The following is a 20,148-nucleotide window of genomic DNA, read 5'->3' as shown; positions in this document are numbered from 1 at the left end:
AATGGTGCCATAAGTGCCCATGGCACAGGCTGGGAACCTGCTGTGTCAAGCCCTGATTTTATAATTGTTTTGAACATTAAGAATGATCTCCTGGAAATGCTCTCTCATTCAGAACATGAGGCAAGTCCACTTGAGCCATATCCCACAAGGCATGATTATACCTGGCTAGAAGGAAGTAAGTGTTAAGAGACTTCAGGGTCATACTTCCTGCAGAAAAAAAGCCTTTTTTGCCCCAAGCCTCAAGACGTTTTCATTCCCTATTGGAGGGTGCTGTGAGAAAACATCTCCAGATAGGCTCCTGGAACAGGAAGCTTGAACAACAAGGCACTCCAGTGAGAAGACTGAAGGAAGTGGCGGCTTCTGACATTTGTTAGTGGTTGGAGGGAATACAAACGAAACAGAACATAATTGAAGTAAATAAAATTGCACTTACCTGCCGCTCCGACGAATGCCACCCTGCTCCTCTCTGATGACTGTCAACTCCAGCTGCACACTGCGCGGGCTCCCAGATGCCAATCTCAGTGCTTCTCTTATGCTGAGAATGCTATTCCCAGCATGAGAGAAGTGCTCGGAAAGGTATGAGTCCTGGTTTGCCGCTCAGACAGTAACTAAAAGGGAAGAGGTGTGGCGTAGCGGGCAGGGCGGCTGACTCTAGAACACGGGGCTCACAGTTCGATCGCCGGCGGCAGGTTAGCCCAGCACTATGTGACTCTGGGCAATAGCTCGCTTAATCTTCCCGACGGCCCCCAGCACCTCGACACCCTCGGGTAATTGTTCGCGCTTTACAAATACTGGTATTATTATATTGTTATTTTTATTATTAACTGGGAGTCTGTAGCGTTGCTCCAACCCGACTGTGCAACACAGCCGGGTTGGAGAAACCTAAGTGCTCATGATAGTTTGGCCGTCCTAAGGCAGTCGGCCAAACCGTCATGCGCACTTAAAAGTGCCTACCACCATTCCCACCATTCCCCCTGCCACACCTGTCACAGAGGATTGCCTGGCCCCACCCCGCTGAATACTCGCATCAGCAATGATCAGGCAGGCAAAAATAAAATGATAATAAAATACTTTTATTAATATCTTATTTTTCATTTTTAGCAGGGGGGGGGCAGCGCTGCTCCACCATCATGGAGGAGCAGCCCCTGGCTGAAAGGAACTCTTGGTCACCTGGAGCTGGGCAAAAGCGGTAACCTATAAACCAGTTGACTCAAGGAGTAGAAGAGAGTTTCTCTCAGGCCGTCAAAATGGGCTCTAAAATGGCCTCTTTAAAAGGGAGAAGGTGCGCCGAAGTAGAGGGCAAAAGGAACTCAGCGAGAATGTTGGTCTTAGTTTCTGTGGTGGGGAGTTTCAAGTCAAACACTTCAGCATCCTTCACCATCACACTATGAACAGAGACCACTTCAGGTGTTGGTGGACCAGTGGGGAAGTCCATAGCTAGCACTGGAGAGGTACCTAGGCTGTTGGTGGAGGACAGTCCTGAAACTCATAGACATTCCTAGAGTCTTCTATGGAATCAGATCAGTAGGGTCAGAATCTGTCCCAAAAAATATCATTTAGACAACTGCTGTACTCTTTCACTTCCAAAAATTGTTGGGCATCCCTACAGGATCTGTTTGGAGAAGATTCCGGGTCTATGGTGTCACATGCAAACTCAGTGGTGGAGGCAGAGGTGCCATCAACTGCTGAGTGCAGGGTCAAAACAATGTGGCGTTAGCACTGGATCCATCGGAGCGGCGCCAAAGGGTATTTGATGCAAGGGCATAAACATTGGAAGCCGGTATGGGGCTGCTGGTCCCAATGGGACGCCAGTCGGCATTTATGCCTTTGAGCAGATCGAATACATGGCACTGGGGAACACCGCAGGGTCGGACTCTGGAGTCGGGAACTCGGCGAAGGCTGGAGCCAATGCCGGAATATCTGGCAGTGGACGCACTGGCATCAAAGGTTCTGGAAGGGTTGATGGTCACTCCAGAGCCCAGTCTAGTGGTGGAGCAGCACTGCACGGGGAACTGCCAAGGTCAAGTCAACTAACTCCGTCTCCCAGGACGAAGATCCTATGGGAGTCCGAGTGCGACAGGGAGACTTACCGTTATAATGCTTCTTTGACTTTCTGTGTTCTTTCTTCTTCTTACCCACTGATGAAGAAGATGAAGACCTAGAAGTATAGACCATTTGCGGTGGCGATGGTCCTCTCTGGCCATGACCATGAGGAGCTTAGGTTTGTATTCTTGTATAGCCTTAGGGTGCATGCCAAGGCAAGAAGAACAGGCCAGAAGGCAAGAAGAACAGGCCAGAAGCCAAGGTCTCCCTTCAGACATATCTTGGTGAAGTCTGATGCCTGGGATGGTTGTACAGGTGAGGAATCTACAAGTAGTAGTATGCATCAGAATAACTACTCTCCACCCCAAATGGACCATGTAATATGAATTCTCTTTCTGCACCTTTAGTGCCAGAAGCGATAGATCTAGAGGAGCCCACTATGCTGAACGAGATGCATCTGTGATTATAACTTATTATAGTATCTCCTTTTGGAAGGGCTCTGCTTTAAAAAGGTTCTGGGCCTTGCACTACCACGTGAGAGATAGCTTGGCTGCAGTGGTTAGGCATAGCCTGTCTTCCACCAGTTCTCTTTCTGACACAAGTGACCCTCCAGGAACTTCTGCAGGGGTCATATCTGCAACCGTACATTTGGGACAATAAAGATACACAATACAAAACAGTCTAGAAGAGAGATCTGTGTGACTGTGGGGCTGATGATTTTCAAAAAGAAATGGCACTGGTCTCAAACAGATGACACTCTCTCCTTCAAAACATACACTTTTCCTTTCACGGTGTCTATTGTTGCAACTTCGTAAGTCAGACTTTGAACCAGAGTTGAGCTTTATTTTTGTAGGCTGATCTGGAGGCACAACTTGTGGAGCAGATGGGAAGTTAAAATTGAAGAAGCATCCATCGGGATCTCCATCGTTGGAGACCTGATTAAAAAGGGGTCAATCCTCTGTTTTAAAAAGCTTCAAGACCAGTACACGATGGCGCAGGGGGAACAGTTTAGATATATGCAGATCCGGCACGCCTTTATCACAGCATTGCCGAACCCCACAGAGATACCGGAGTCTTCACCATTGGAGGATCGGCTGCTTGATGGGCCACTACATTCCAAAGCCATTTCACTGACCTACAAAAAACTGTTTAATAACATACCTGACACGCTGCACAAGCTTAGAGAACAATGGGAGGGAGACTTGGGATCACTTGAAGATGAAGATTGGCAGCCTGCACTGATGTCCCCTAGAGAGGCGGCCGTCACCCTCCGCTTCCGATTGATACAATTCAAAATTCTCCATAGATCGTATTTCACGGGAGTAACACTTGCAAAGATAGGGGCCAGGACTGATCCACTCTGTCTCAGGGGTTGTAACAAGACGGCTACTTTTTATCATATGATATGGGAATGCCCGCAGCTTCTACAGATATGGGAGGGGGCCAAGACTCATATCCAAACGGCCCTAGGGAAAGTATTGACTCTCACACCGGGGTTGGGTCTGCTTAAGATATGGGCGGCAACAGATCTTACAGAGGTGGAACAACAGCTAGCCACACTCGGATATACCCTGGTCAAAAGGAAAATAGCCAAGAGGTGGGGGGCGGTGAACTCTCCAACTGCAGGAGCATGGCTACAGGAGGTTGATAAATGTATGATCACAGAAAAGGAAGTTTTTACAATTCGGGGTTGCCCAAAGAAGTGGGATAGGAAATGGGGCAAATGGAATGTATACCGTGGTAATCTTTGTATTTCCCAGACGTTGGAGCTGGAAATGAGATGCGGGGGTGAAGGAGCAGCAGAGAACCTGTAAATGTGATTTTTCCCTGCCACTGTACAGATATACTCATTGATTGCTGAAATATTGATTCTAATGTATGCATAACTACAATTGAAACTAATACAAATAAATAAAAATAAAAAAAAACCTCTGTGAATAAAATAAAAAAAATATTCACTTCCTTAGGAGATCGGATGCTACCACTGGAGAACATTTGGAGAATGTGCAGAGTGATGATTTCAGAACAAATGGCAGGGCCTTGAACTGATAGTGTTTGTTTCCTACATCACATGAGTAATTTTGCGGGATGTGTCGCGAAGGATATGTGAAAATATGCCTTTTGAAGATTTACTCCACATATCCAATCGTTTTACCTCAGATATAGGATAATATGATGTAGGGTGATCATCCTGATTTTTGTTCAATTGATTAACTTGTTTGCAACTACATAGCTAAAAATCAGTCTCTAATTAATCTCACTTTGAACCCTTCTTTTGAACCAATATATACCAGGAGTATTCTCCTTTTGCCTTTCTGTTGAGATGGTACCAGCTCTATCGCACGTTTTGTGGAATAGATGTTTGGATCCTCCAGACAGATATCTGCTTCAACGCTCATTTAGGAGGAGCTAGTGGTGAAATTAGCCTTTAGACAGAGTATTCATGAGATAGAATATTTAGCACCCATTTTCCTCTTGTGAGTAAAGTCCATTCTCCCGGATGCAAATACACTGCTCCCCACATTGGAGTGAGAAACCGGGGCAGGGAAGTTATTAGATTGTCGCTGCTTTCAGAGGAGTATCGCTTCGGAGTGAACCATTTCTGTTGTTGTGGACTTAGAGGACCTGCTTTGATGCAGATATCTCTGGCCCACCGCTGTGGTGGTTGACAGGTCTAGAGAGATTTGAAACCCTTCATTGACAGCACCTCCTGTCTCTGGACTTATACTGGTGTTTTAAAACATTTCTTCTCATCCAATCCCACTCTATTTAGGATCTCTGCTTCATTTTTCAATTTAATATTTTTGTGAGTCGATGCGAAGATCTAATAATTCAGACCCCAAAAATGGCAAAATCGTAATCTTTAATTGGGCTTCTGGCTTGACGATTGTTAGACTAAGCCAAGAAGACCTTTTTTATGGCGATCCCTGGCAGTATTCTGTAGCAACTAACTCCACTGAATAAACTGAAGTACTTATAACCTGGTCGGATTCCAGCTAAATTTCATTCAACAATTCTATAAAAATTCCTGTGACAATGTTTGACAGGTCAATGAAAGATTCCAATGAGCAATCACACAGCAATGAGGCAATTCTTCCTGCACCTATTGTTTAGTGGGGTCAACAAGTCTGTATTTACTTCTTGGGGTGCTAAGGATCTGAGATTCAATACCTCTAAATCTCCAAAGAAGTCCTAAACAATACATTATGATCCAGCACACCACACAAACATTGAATATAGTACAGTATTGCAAATCCGAACAATATCAGTCCAATCAGCAAGTCTTATTTCCAAATTCTTTATTCAATTTTCTTTCTTTAAAATCTGCGTAGCCAACGCATTTCGTCCTTACGGACTTCTTCAGGGCAAAGAAAAGTACAAAAAGAGAGTCCTCTTTATATGTTCCCTCAAGACTGAAGTCAGTAGTTGCTGCTCACATGGACTACGCGATTGAAGGACCGCTCCTGCTACCTTGAACTTGAAAATAGATATTAATCTTAGAATCAATACAGGATAATCTGCACAGAGAACACTATATAAACATGATCTTAAACAATTTGATCTATAAAGGAGCAGCAACTACTGACTTCAGTCTTGAGGGAACATATAAAGAGGACTAGTTTGTTAATGCAGTGGTAACCTTAAAAAATGTCAGAATCTCGTCCAGGCACCCAAAACTACTGATTATGTTGCTGTCAAATTCATCAACATCAATGGAGTGGGTGGCATCTCCATTGTTGAATTTCTCGACATCTAAGGAGTTTCAAATTACTCCATTAGGCGTTTTTTTTCTTCATGAATGGTGATTGAGTTCTTTTTGACATCAGCCAGTATTTCCTTTTCAACATCTATCTGATAGAGACTCTGGTGGATATTGAACAATTGTCTGTCTTTGATGTCGCCATCACTCCTCAGATGGCAGTTGTTTCACCCATTAAGCATCCACCCTATGACACAGAAGTGCTGCCATTGTTGAGCAAGCCTTTGAAGAAAGCAGGTTGCAGCAGATGTTAGTTCTGGTGCTGAGAACGGTGACTATCTTTAAAACGTTGTCTCCTTTTTTGGATCTCCTCTTTGGGAAATCCTTTTCAGATTCTGTCTTTTTCTCGGAGGATCCATGGCAGGATGTTTTTTCAAGTCTCTTATTCTCCTCTCTGGTCTTGTAGCATTCCTCAGAGTCATAAACCTTCCTGGACTATCAGCAACCTTTTGGGGAAAATGTTTTGACAAATGCTCCATTCTTTCATGGAAGGTGAAACTAGGAGATATACCATGCAAACATTGTAATGGGGATGGTCTGAGAGTGCCTCTTCCTCCCATAGGAGGGGAACTTCTCAAAGACTGAAGGCATTTGAACGAAACAAAATCTGTCAAACACAAGAAACAAAACCATTCCGCTAAATACTAGGATTAAGAAGAAGTTGAATGAATGTGAAAATCTGAAGAGTTGTCTAAATAGCTGACAAAGAAGGATTTGTAACCACATGTGCTCCGAGATCACCCTCACAGGAACTGTGGAAAAACACTGGCTGTGTCAGGCAACTGCCAGCCAGGACAGTGCATCATGGGTAGGGGAAGGCCCTGCTTAAAGGAACAGGACACGTTTTCTCAGATTTCAGTGTAGATCTGTAGAGGCGCATTTTTTCTTATTATTATATACTTTCATCCAATTATGCACTTACGATGGTGCAATGCAGACTTGAGATTGGTTATTTGGAGTCCTGCAGACTATTTCCAGGAATAATGTTGCCTTGATATGCTCCTAAAGAGTGCTGCTCTATAAAATGGGCACTGGTGCCATGTTTTTAATTAAATGAACAAAGCATTTATGTAAAGCGCTCAGGTGTCTATGCAAGCATTGTGTAATTATTCTAACGTTTGTCACTATGAGTGCAGATCCTATGATGTATAATATCAGTTACTTATACAGTGTCAGGTAAATCCTTCTACCAGCATTAGATCTTTATACTGTGAATTATTTATCTACAGCAGTGTGTTCATTATCAATATAACAGAATCTACAAATGCCTGGAGCTATCATAGCACAGCATATTCTCTATAAATACACTGAATATACCCTTTACAATATGGCACAATTCCTCAGTCCTCACAAGAGTCCTAAGGATGAGGAAAAGTGGGTTGTGAAATGCTACCTGTGAATAGCCTTTGGTTAGCATACATCATTGGTCAGTCGGTCTACATTGGAGAGGTCAAAGTTACCTGCAGGAGCTCTTGCTGCTCTTTGAAGGACTCGTACGTAAAGGAGTTTGGAGACAAGTGACCGATCTCCACCCTAGTTTCCTCCATCCAGGGAGCGAGCTCGCTGTGGGTCTCCGAGAACTGCACCAGCAACGACTGCACGTGCTCCAGTTGCATGGCAGCGGACGAGCTCTTCATATAGATGTGCGGTGCCTGCTCTGCCAGGGACGCTAGGGCTGGCTGGAAAACAAAAGAAAGTTATCTCTTTATACCAAGAAGATGCATCAATTGGGCCTTTTGGGAAAGACCAATATTGCTATTTTATGCCAAGTACTACAGACACAAGCCCTGTCATAACTAATGTGATCTACTTGTGCACATTTTACTTCGCCCAAGATGTAGTAGACACAGAGACTTTACCAGACGTTCTGCCAAATGTTGACACAGTTCATGGAGCTTAATTAATTTGTGCCTACACAGTTGCACCACATTTCTTATGGCAAAGATATAGGAATATTTTGATTGAAACCTTCAATGGATATCCTACATTTTCTTTTGCTAAAAATGCAAAGCAATTTGAGAACTGCTAGTTTCTGGACTGGTGTTCAACTCCACTTATGATTTGTGCCACTGACACTGCATTGCATTCAAATATGGGGATTGTGGTTATGACGATGCACAAGTTTGTGTATTTTCAGAAGGTCACTGCTAACAATTCCAACCAGAAGCAATGAAGGAAGAGGTTCACAAAAGAGGGAAATGTTACGTACTTGTCATTCTAGTTCTGCACCATAGGTATTCTCAGTGATGTCGTAAACGCCTTACATTTAAGACATTTAATAAACCCATCTCTTCTGCTCAGCCATGAGCCGGACGGTTTCTTTTGGGTACTGTTGGGTAGCATATTGCTAACCAACGCTTGTTGCAAAGATCTTGCTTTTCTAAAGGTAAATTGAGGTCTCCTTTGTACAAGTTTACCTAGCACAGGATCATTACGAATGATGTGCCAATGTTTGTAAATAATGGTTCTTAATTCATTCTGTTGTTTATTGTAGGTGGTGATAAACCTGCATTGATTGGTGCCTGCTTGTGAGACTTTAGCTAATTTTTTGTCTTTATTGGAGAGTATTTGTTCTCTGTTGGTCTTTTTAACTTTTGAGACAGCTTGGTTTAGGCATATTTCAGAATAACCTCTAGCTCGAAAGCGGGATTTAAGGCATAGTAATTCTTTGTCCAAATCCTGCTCGTTGTTGCAATTACGCATAGCTCTGAGACATTCCCCATAGGGGATGCTCTTGACTAGTACCCAAAAGAAACCGATCACCAGTATATACTTAGGACCAAGATTCCAGAAGCGTTTTCTGTTTTGCTAATAACTTTGGCATCATTCGATGAATACATACACACACACATATGCAAACATATACACATATATACATAAACACACAAATTTTAAATTATAATATATATAAATTGACCTTTTTCTCATGTGGTCCAGTACGACGACGTGCCCTTTGATCAGGTGCAACAGCGGTGTAACATGAGAAAAGCACAGAAGAATATATATATATATATATATATATATATATATATATATATATATATATATATATATATATATATATATATATATATTTCAATGGAGGCTGCTGCTGAGAATGAGTTTCAGCACGATGCAGCACAGAAGACCGAAATATAATTAAGACCTGCCTCGAATGTCACTAATCCTACAAAGGAAATTATCCATGCATTTAAACTAGGTCAAGAGGAACTGCACCCACTTAGAGTAAAATAATAGGACTACATGTCCCAGCATGTCGTTCTGCACTAAACAGCACTACTACAGGAAATTACATGCAGTGCCAGGAACATAAAAGAAGGACTGGTCTTTCCTCTTGATTCCAAAAAAGCAAGCCCCTGACGAAGAGGAGCCATTCCTTGAAACGCGTTGGGCAAGAAGTAACTGCAGCGTAACACGAAGGGAGAGTCCAGGAGAAAACCGGATGGTTGGGACTCTGTTGTGTGCCCTCCTGAATGCTTTGGGGCAATATATATATATATATATATATATATATATATAAAAATGTAAGTGTGTATTTGAGAAGAAAAAGTATGTCTTTTCAGAACTCAGGAACTGATGTTTGAGGAGACAAATATTAAATAGGTGCCGGGGGCATGGAAGCTATGGCATTTGTGTATTACCCATGTAGAGGTATTGAACGTTGACAAAGCATTTTTCTACATTACTGCCCAGATACGTGCTTAATGCACTGAAGGGATCACTGCTGGTAATCTCTGCATATGGTGGGCACTAGTGTAATCTTCTCTGATGTGGCGAGTATAAAAACTTTAACAATATTAGTAGCTCATGATGGTTTTTACTGAAAACAAGTAACTCTTACTACAGAAATGGTTGCAGACCCCTACCCAAGATTACTATTTCTAGATTCTTCAGTTAGACTGGTAAAAGTGTGAAAAAGTTCCACATTGTTGTTTTAGACATTTCCAAATGGGGAACATTCTGGTGGAAAGAGGTCTTTGTTTGTCAGGTAAAGGTTTATTTGCTTGTTTGTAGCAAAATGAAATGCAAGAGGCTATCTAACGAGCAATGGTCTGTTAGAGGATGCTAAACTAGTTCTAAAGGATCCTAAATTAACAAACGTACCAAGTCTTTTGAATGGGTTTTGTCTTGTCCAAGTGAAATTTAAATACCCTTTTAAAATGTAGAGAATGGAGCAATCTCTCTGCAGGAGAGGAATGATGAGGAAGATATAATAGAAGGGAGATGGACTGATTTATATGTCAATCTGACACCATTTTAGGCGAAAAAGCAGGTTGGGTTTTTCAAACTACTCTGTTGTGAGTGAACGTCTAATAAGGTTTTGTGGAATATAAGGCCTGCAAGTCACTAACCCTTCTAGCGGATGTAATAGCAACTAAAAGGGGAACTTTCCATGAGAGGTGCTGCAATGTGGCTTTATGAATAGGCTCAAATCGAGGAGCCATAAGTTTTGGAAAGAACCAGATTTAGCTCCCATGGAGAAGCAGGCCTTCTGGTTGTTGAATAAACCTTATTTAGTCATTCCAAGAAGTCTTTGATGACTGAGAAGGAAAACCTTTGATTTGGACCTTTACGAAATTAGGAACATTTAAGTTTTCAGTTTGCTAAGTGCAGTGAATAAGGAAAAATAGCATTTTTTGACATTCGAGTGGATTATAATTCTTAGTAGGACACCAAATTACAAATCTCTTCCATTTGAAAGCATAAGAACTCCTGGTGGCCTGCGAACTTAGAGATGCCAAATGGAACAGGCTGCTGGCATACCCGTATAAGGTGTCTCACAGTACTCTCCTCAAGAACATACAGTTCAATTACACACACAGAATGTACTTGACACCACATAAAATAGAATTCATTTATGGGGAAGATCCCAGAAGGAGCCCCATTGCCATACCTTAGACCTGGACTTTGGACAAATGACTTTGAGAATGTCCCCACTTTCAGACATACTGGAGTTCGGTACTAATGAGGCTAAACTATACCCTGAACAAACGCTAGTAAACACCATCGAGGTGTGCAGTCTGTGGGCATTTCCGCAACCAGCTCCCAAGGATGTAGGGAATAGGTTCCTTGACTTAGCATTAATCTTGGCTAAAGGGTGGGTAACAATGGCATGGAAGACTGCCATGGGTCCTAGTATTGAGACATGTGTCACCCTGTGCAGAGGTGAGAGAGCTGCAGAGAGAGGAATCCCGGGGAGTGCGCAGGAGCCGATAGCAGACCTTTGGTCAAAGGGGTGGCTGAGTGGGACAACCAGCACATTCTGCAACCCACAGTGGAGACACACAGGGGGACAGGAAACATGAGGCTCCAGCCCAGGTCTGAGCCCTCAAGGAGGCCTGCTGCGGGGTCCAAGTGAGGGGTCTGACAGCAGGCAGGTACACCCAGGAGGGGTGAGATGGGACACACCCACACCACCATGTGTTGGAGAGAACTGACGGCGGTCAAACTCAAGGCACAGTGCTCGGCCCCCTCATCGACAAGAGATCCCACTCCCCTATAACTCAGTACACATCATTGAGACACCCTGCCCCTGAGACAGCAGTTGATGTTTTTTTCTTTTCTTGTTTTAGGTTACTTCATGTTTGAATACATGGCTTATTTCACTACCCGTGGGCCAAGTGAGCTAACTGTTGACATATGACTATTTGGTAGGAATGCAAACAATAGTGAATGTAGACTTGGAACTGAAAGCTTTATACATGTGTATCTATGATAAATGCCAAAAATAACTTTAGAAAAATAAAAAGAACTCCTGGTGGATGGCCTCCGAGCTTCTTTGAGTATAGGCATACAGTCCTCAGGCAAACTAAAATGCCCATACATTATGACCTCAGGAGCCATGCAGACACATTCAAGAATTGTACCTTGGGATAGAAGATTTTTCCTCCCATTCTGGACAGAAGGTTGTGATTGCATGGCAACCTCCTGTAAGGTTTGATTGATAGATGAAGTAGCTCTAGATACCCTCATTGTCTTGGCCACTCCGGAGCTATCAGGATCAAGAACGATCATTTGAGTTTGATGATCACTGACGAAATGAGAGGTATGGGAGGTAAAGCGCACAGAAATTTGGTGGACCAGTTCATAAGAAGAGCATTGCCCTTTGAATGGGGATCCTAGATTCTGTATCTGTAGTCTTGGAATTTTGCATTTTGTGTTGTGGCAAATAGGTCTATTTCCAGAAAACCCCAATCTTTAAAGACAGCATTGTTGAGTTCCCACTGGTAGTTTTCATAGAAATGTTTACTCTCCAAGTCTGCTTGTTTGCTTTGCAGACCTGGCAGATGAACAGCCTGGAAAGAAATTCTCATGATCGAGTCCATTATTTTGTTCCACACGGTTTGTTTAAATAGTACCTGCTGGTGGTATTCTCTGTTTGTACTAGTAGTCTATTCAATGTGAGAGAAACTCCCTGAGAGTTAAGTGTACTGATTTTAGCTCGAGGGTGTTGATGTGATATAGCTGCTGTTTGAGAGACCACTGTCCTTGAATTATAGATTGTTCTTTTGAGCTCCCCATCCAGTGAGAGGCATCAGTCACAATGACCTGAGTAGGTAGATCTTGGTGAAAGGGGCTCCTTTGAGTAGACTGCGCTTATTGCGCAACCTTTGAAATGATTGATAAGCTTGCAGTGTTAAGATCACTTTGTCCTGCCAATCCCCTTATTATTAAGATCCTTGTTCTTCCAAGCATTGCTGCAGTGGTCTCATGTTGCGACGAGCATTGAGGACTAAAAAGATGAACAAGGTCATTGATCCCAGTAGAGAAGCAATCTGCCTTACAGATGGGTTTGTGTTGTGTCGTAATTTGTGACATTTCTGAGAAATGGTACACACTCTGGCCTCCGATGGAAACACTTTTCATTTGACAGTTTTTAGAGTTGCTCTTAGATAATTTATAATTTGTACTTGCGATGTTGTGGATTTTTCCAGGTTCAAACAAAGACCTAGCCAGTCTAACAAATTGACAGTGAAGTTGAAGTTTTTTTGTATTTGATTTATAGTGTCAGCCTTCATCGACCAATCATCTACGTATGGGTAGATGAGAACTTTGTTTCTGCAAGGGAAAGCTGCAACTACTACCATGCACTTGGAGAAAGTTCTTGGTGGAAATAGGAGGTCAAATGGCAATGTTTTCGACTAGTGAGAAGGTTTTCCAAAGAGAAATTTGCTTATTTTTTACTATTGGGATGTTGAACCAAGCATCCCGAATAGCCAAGGAGCACATTGAGTCTCCATTCATTAGTAGCGGATAAATGTGATGCGGAGAGAGCATTCTAAATTTTCCTTTCTTGATGAATTTATTGGCTTGTCTCAAATTGTGGATGGGTCCAACGTCTTTCTTAAGACCTTTCTTGGGGACCACAACATATCTTGAATAAATACCTTTCCCTCTCTGTGAGGAATGAACCAGTTCAATTGCTTGATTCTGAAGTAAAGATGTTATTTCTGCCTGAAGATGAAGTAGATGATACTGTGGGGCTTTTTTGTGGAATAGTGGAATGTGAAGACCCTAATTGAATGTTGTAGCCTTTCTGAATCATTTGTAAGACCTATTTGTTTGAGGTAATTTGTTTCCACTCTTCCAGGTGGTTTACCACGTTTCCTCCCAACAGAGTGGGTGGAGTGTTCTGTTCATTGCCTGCTATAATTGTTTTGGGGTCTTGACTTTTCTGTAGTGGAATCTCAGACAGCTGGCTGTAGTTGTTGGCGTCAGCCACAAACAGACCTTTGCGTATAATGGAAGTGTTGGTTTTGTACTTGTGTTCCTGACGCTAAGGATAATATTCTCCTCTGTCTTTAATTCTGTCTAGAGTCTCTGCGCCTAAATTGAGAACGGTAAAAACATTTATTTTCTGCAAGACCCAATGTTTTTAATGGATCCAACTCCTTCATCCATTCCAGCTCTTCCTCAGTGTGAGGGTCGAAGAGAGCCAGTCCTGAGAAAAGTAGATTCACAATCTTTAAATGAGCTGGCTCAAGAGATGTGAGATAAAGCAAAGATGAGCGCTTTAATCAGACCCCTGGATTTTGCAGTCTGGGATAGCAAATTTTGCAGCCAAAATACAAAACCTTTCAGTGCTGCTGAGCTAATGCAGGGATAATCAGCCTTGTTAAAAATAGCAATTGCTTTATCATTTTTGCAGGCACTTTTGCAAAACAATCACTGAACGTTTGCAAATCGCAAAACCGCTATATCCTGGCTGGTCTGCTTAATGCAATACCATGATGTTGTTGCTGTAAAATCTGCACTATCTAGGGCAGCACTGATGACCAGATTAGACACCATTTATCCCCCATTTAGAATTTCTAAACAGCATGCTATCTATCCTTTGGAACATCATCAGCAGAGACAAGCAGTGATTCCCATAAAGGCTCTATCACATCTGCCCAGAAGAATAGAATCACTCGCTGATTTCAGTGTAACTGCTGCAGATCCACAAACTTTGCTACCTACAGCATCTATTCTTTTACTTACTCTCTCTGGAGGGACCAACGCTTCTGGCACAGACGGATGTTTCTTCTGGACCACAGACCTTATCAAAGAATCTGGCTTTGGACTTTGTCGGAGATAGACAGGATCCAGGTTTGTACTTCTTTAGGAACGTGGTTTGCCGAAGTAGCTGGTGTTAAGAATTTTTCTTCTACGAGTTCTGTGAAACCTGGGACCAATGGTAGTATTTTCTTGGGTGATGCTCTGGATCGCAACATCTCCATAATTACTGAAATCTAGGTACGTCAAGAACTGTTGATGTTGTTACAGGAGAGATCACAACTTCTGGGACAATTCGTAGAGGCCAACATCCCTGGGTATCGCACCAGAACCAAGGATAGTAGAAAAGAATCTCCGATTTTTTATGATTTCCTATCCTAGCAGAATCAAGTAAAAGATACCTGTGGAAATGCTTTGGCCTGCTCAATTTTATCAATAAACCAAACAAGGCTAGGCACTAAGGAGGGGTGTAACTTTTATAATTGCTTTAGGACCTACACAGCTTCAAGGGAATAATGATATCTCTTCCGCTACTGGTATTGTATCCAGATAGTTGTAGTCCTATTACCCTCAAATATCAAAAACAACAACAGCCCACCGTTAACCAACACCTTCACAGAGAAAAGTCAAAAGTACTTAAAGAAAAATGAAGGTGAAAAGTGAGTGGGCCCCTCACGTACGCAACACCAGGGAGGCTACCAGCCGGTTCTCGCTAGTATGCCCACGTTTTCTCATCATCGGTTGCCCACTCACGGAAAGCAAGAGTTAGAGTCCAGTGAAGAGAAAGAGGGAACAGACCAAGAGAGGAAACTTTTTCCTGTTCCCAACAGAGAAAAGAAAAGAAACCCGTGTATAGCAAAGAACCAGATGTTCAAAGCAATATTTAAAATTGAGTTACAGACTCACTTATAATCACCCTCTTTATTCAAACCGGTGAGCCTACTCAAACTAAAAGCACTCGATGTTGCTAACCTTTATAAGGAAGGCCAACATGTTTCATTGCCACTTAACTGTGTTCTGGCAAATTCATCAGGGCAAGGGTTTCGATCACCTCACTGGAAATATGCTTTTGTGTTGCGGGAGGGCTGTTAAGAATAAAAAGACAGAAACAGAAACAGAATAGCCAATCTCTGTTCCATTGTCAATTGACACACACCAACCAACTGTGTTTATAGTCACAGAATTTTACACAAAAGTTAATGTTTTTTCAAAACAATTGGGTATTTACCATGTAGAGGCGGAGGGCATTCGTACCTGCCTCCACTCTGCCGCTCGGGGTTGTATTGAATACCTTTACCCCCGATTTTTATGGCAGCACTATTGCTAGCTCGTTAAACACCTGTAGAAAAGAAGGCGTCAATCAGGCTACGCATCAAACAGTATTGCACTGTATATATTGTGTTACAGCCAATGTGCGCCACAAGTAATTCCTTGCTCTCAAACTCAGAGCACCCACCACTCATTTAAAAGGTACCAGGGTATTTCTAATTTCAAATTATACCCCGGGTAGCTATGCCTAATAGCAGTCCGACATGTCCAACCATAGCACCCACACATATACAAGGTCGACATGTGCTCATTAAAAGATACCAAGGTATTTCTAATTTCCAATTGTACCCCGGGTAGCTATGCCTAACAGCAATCCGCCATGTCCAAACATAGCCCCCACGCTTGTGCACGATCGATATATGCACATAACATCATTAAAAAGCACTCGCACGCTGACACGCTTCTCACCGCAACCGCTATCTGGAAGGGCCGTATCTCATCCCCGCTTCACTCTTCCGGTGTTCAGCGGACGCTAATATTGTCAAGCCAGTGCCACACCCACATCTCATGGAACAAAGCTCGCGCCACATTAGAAACTGTAGTCCTTCCCTGGCGGCCATCTTGGAGGGTCTACGGGGATATCATGTACACCTAGTCTACAGCTACCCCGATAAGTGATTACTGTAATCTGACGGACAAAACTAAATCTGTAATACTCAACAGTGGCAAAATTTGGTATTTGAATAAATTTTCAAACTGTAACACCACAAACGTCATTTACAGACTCACGTGTCAGTGTGGGCTACAGTACGTGGGCCTAACGACAAGGAAAATAAAAATTCGGGTCCAGGAACATCTAAGTACGATCAAAGCTGGGAAACTCACCACACGCCTGGTACAACATTTTTGTGAATTTAAACATGACACACAGGCCTTAAAATGGGTGGTCCTGGAAAAGGTAGTGGCCAGTAATGACTGTATTGAACAAGTCTTAGCAACCAAAGAAGCGCGCTGGATTTTTTCAGAGAAAGTGGACCGAGTGGGGCTAAACGACTGTATAGAGTGGAATAAGATCAGTAGGTAATAGAACCCTTGAAAGCAATGTAAATATCTTGGTGGGTTGTATTACAGGAATTCCAGGGTGCACGCACCCGGTCAAAAATAATGCTCTGAGACATCTATTTTTCACTATATTATTTTTTACATTGCAGGTATATACACTTTAAGATGGCCGCTGTGGTGGGTCACCTATTGGCTGCAACTGTGTTGGGGTGACCGAGGAGTCAAATAGCGTTTGTGAAGAGCTAGCACATTACCCCCTTTGAACCTGAGTTACTGCGGATGATAGACGTTGTTGTCACCAATGTCTTGCTCTAATGGGTCTTTTTAGATCAGTCTCCAGATATACTGTCGGTCGGTTACCTTGAAAGCGCTTCGGATTAAAATTGTGGTTAGCTTGTACTTGCTATACCCTAAGCCCCCGCGGTCCATATTCGTCAATATTTCCGCCGCCTTTTATCACTTATCGGGGTAGCTGTAGACTAGGTGTACATGATATCCCCGTAGACACTCCAAGATGGCCGCCAGGGAAGGACTACAGTTTCTAATGTGGCGCGAGCTTTGTTCCATGAGATGTGGGCTGGTAACAGAGGGGCGTGGCATTGGCTTGACAATATTAGCGTCTGCTGAACACCGGAAGAGTGAAGCGGGGATGAGATACGGCCCTTCCAGATAGCGGTTGCGGTGAGAAGTGTGTCAGCGTGCGAGTGCTTTTTAATGATGTTATGTGCATATATCGATCGTGCACAAGCGTGGGGGCTATGTTTGGACATGTCGGACTGCTATTAGGCATAGCTACCCGGGGTATAATTTGAAATTAGAAATACCCTGGTACCTTTTAAATGAGTGGTGGGTGCTCTGAGTTTGAGAGCAAGGAATTACTTGTGGCGCACATTGGCTGTAACACAATATATACAGTGCAATACTGTTTGATGCGTAGCCTGATTGACGCCTTCTTTTCCACAGGTGTTTAACGAGCTAGCAATAGTGCTGCCATAAATATCGGGGGTAAAGGTATTCAATACAACCCCGAGCGGCAGAGTGGAGGCAGGTACGAATGCCCTCCGCCTCTACATGGTAAATACCCAATTTTTTTGAAAAAACATTAACTTTTGTGTAAAATTCTGTGACTATAAACACAGTTGGTTGGTGTGTGTCAATTGACAATGGAACAGAGATTGACTATTCTGTTTCTGTCTTTTTAGTCTTAACAGCCCTCCCGCAACACAAAAGCATATTTCCAGTGAGGTGATCGAAACCCTTGCCCTGATGAATTTGCCAGAACACAGTTAAGTGGCAATGAAACATGTTGGCCTTCCTTATAAAGGTTAGCAACATCGAGTGCTTTTAGTTTGAGTAGGCTCACCGGTTTGAATAAAGAGGGTGATTATAAGTGAGTCTGTAACTCAATTTTAAATATTGCTTTGAACATCTGGTTCTTTGCAATACACAGGTTTCTTTTCTTTTCTCTGTTGGGAACAGGAAAAAGTTTCCTCTCTTGGTCTGTTCCCTCTTTCTCTTCACTGGACTCTAACTCTTGCTTTCCGTGAGTGGGCAACCGATGATGAGAAAACGTGGGCATACTAGCGAGAACCGGCTGGTAGCCTCCCTGGTGTTGCGTACGTGAGGTGCCCACTCACTTTTCACCTTCATTTTTCTTTAAGTACTTTTGACTTTTCTCTGTGAAGGTGTTGGTTAATGGTGGGCTGTTGTTGTTTTTGATATTTGAGGGTAATAGGACTACAACTATCTGGATACAATACCAGTAGCGGAAGAGATATAATTATTCCCTTGAAGCTGTGTAGGTCCTAAAGCAATTATAAAAGTAACACCCCTCCTTAGTGCCTAGCCTCGTTTGGTTTATTGATCATTGAGTGGAGGGCGGCTTGGCACATACCCTCTGTAGCTCCTGATTGTAATGGGGCTGCTCAATTTTATGTAAGCTCTTCTGCTGGATTATGATGGAATGGCAAAGGGCAGGTGTCCAGGCATTGATCTTGAGCAGGGTGGATTATGGCAATGCCCTATAATTGGGAATGGCTATTTGTTTACTTGCCTGCAGTCCACCCAGAATGTCGCAGCCAGACTCATTTGCAACACAGCCCGAAACAGCTCAGCTTCTTTTTGTTTAAATTCACTTCACTGGATGCTAGACCATAAGAGAGCCAAATGTAAGATGCTATGCCATGTCTACAAAGCATCATGTGCCATTGGACCGGACATTTTACATTGTTGAGTGGATTATTATAAGCCAGCATGAGCTGTGCACTCGACTAATATAGGGATATCAATGTCAAATGCATTACAAAAACTAGAATGGGTGGTTGTTCTTTTGCCCATCAGGCGGCCGTCCACTGGAACTCTATACCTGCTGATCTTCGCCTGACTTCAGACTATGCCAGGTTTCGAAAAAAACTGAAGACCTGGTTATTCCCCCTATAATATATTGCAAAATAGGCTGTAATGTAGCAGGAGTTCTAGCACCGGACTATCCATGAGAGAATGTGTGTTTGGCTCTATAAATAAATTAGATAAGTAAATAAATAAGCGAGACTAGTGTGTAGGATGCATTTGTATAATGATCTCTAGATGTACTCTGAGAAGTTGAGGGTGTTTTTTTCCTTTTTAGTTGATTCAGAATATTTACAGGTGTACGCTATCTATGAAGCAATGGAGAAACAGCAACATCCTGCAGAGTTTCACCTTGTGGTGTGGACGAAGCCAGTGAAATTATAGGCTACCAGAGTGTCAGGTAGGGGCAATAGTGTTAATGCTCCTAAAGGCACCTGCAAAGGATCCTCCGCAGGTATGACACACCTTGGTTTTGGAGGTAACACACAATCCAACTGGACTTTAGTATTAGAATGAACAGAAGAAAGGGTATGGATTGACCCTGTAGAGTACCCAGAGAACGACTTTCTTGATGTTGATCCTCTAGAGGTTGACAGTATGGCGGCTTCTGACATCATAAACATTCTTGGCTCCCAAGATATGATGTGTCCATGTAGACGATGGAGCTGCAGAATGCACTGACATGGAGTGTTAATGTTGAGGAGTCGTGCTATTGAAGAGCGATGATGCGATGTCTGTGTTGTTACTACTGCTGTTGATAGAGCTGGTCTCGTAGTCGAGGGTGCCGATATAATTAGAATTTATGTCATAATAGTCGGTACCTACACGGCCCGAGTGATATGGCCAGAGCTGTAGGGTCTCTTGACAGCAAACACATCAATGCCAATGGACTCAACATTAATGGATGCTCTCCTGAGGTGTGACAGTGTCTAGAACAATGACAGTGATGACTCCAATGTTCTTTCTCTCTGGATCTAACCCTACGGGTATCCTTTTCATGGGAGTAGCCTTTGGTAGCCAATTTGGCCTTGCCCGTTATCATCTGCTTTTTCTTTTCGTCTTCAGCATTAAGATTTTCAAATTTTCCTCTAAAGCGAATGCCATCCCTATCCTTTAGAGCTCTTTTTGACATCTTTTGCCAGTGATGACAGACTTTAATAATGGGGGAA

General features: G+C 42.8%; 1 protein-coding gene across 5 annotated transcripts in view; it reads right to left on the bottom strand.

Moving 5' to 3' along the window:
- The window catches only part of LOC146830407 (microtubule-actin cross-linking factor 1, isoforms 6/7-like), a 456,496-nt gene that overhangs the window by 281,850 nt on the left and 154,498 nt on the right, over window positions 1-20,148 (bottom strand). For all 5 annotated transcript variants that reach the window (XM_085604595.1, XM_085604596.1, XM_085604592.1 and 2 more), the window contains one exon: window positions 7,264-7,482. In XM_085604595.1, the coding sequence (XP_085460721.1) occupies window positions 7,264-7,482 (219 nt within the window). The remainder of the gene's footprint in view (window positions 1-7,263; window positions 7,483-20,148) is intronic.

This window comes from Triturus cristatus, chromosome 5_1, assembly GCF_964204655.1.
Source record: "Triturus cristatus chromosome 5_1, aTriCri1.1, whole genome shotgun sequence".
Lineage (NCBI taxonomy): Eukaryota > Metazoa > Chordata > Amphibia > Caudata > Salamandridae > Triturus > Triturus cristatus.
The sequence above is the reverse complement of the archived record's forward strand: the minus strand, read 5'-3'. Positions and strand labels throughout refer to the sequence as shown.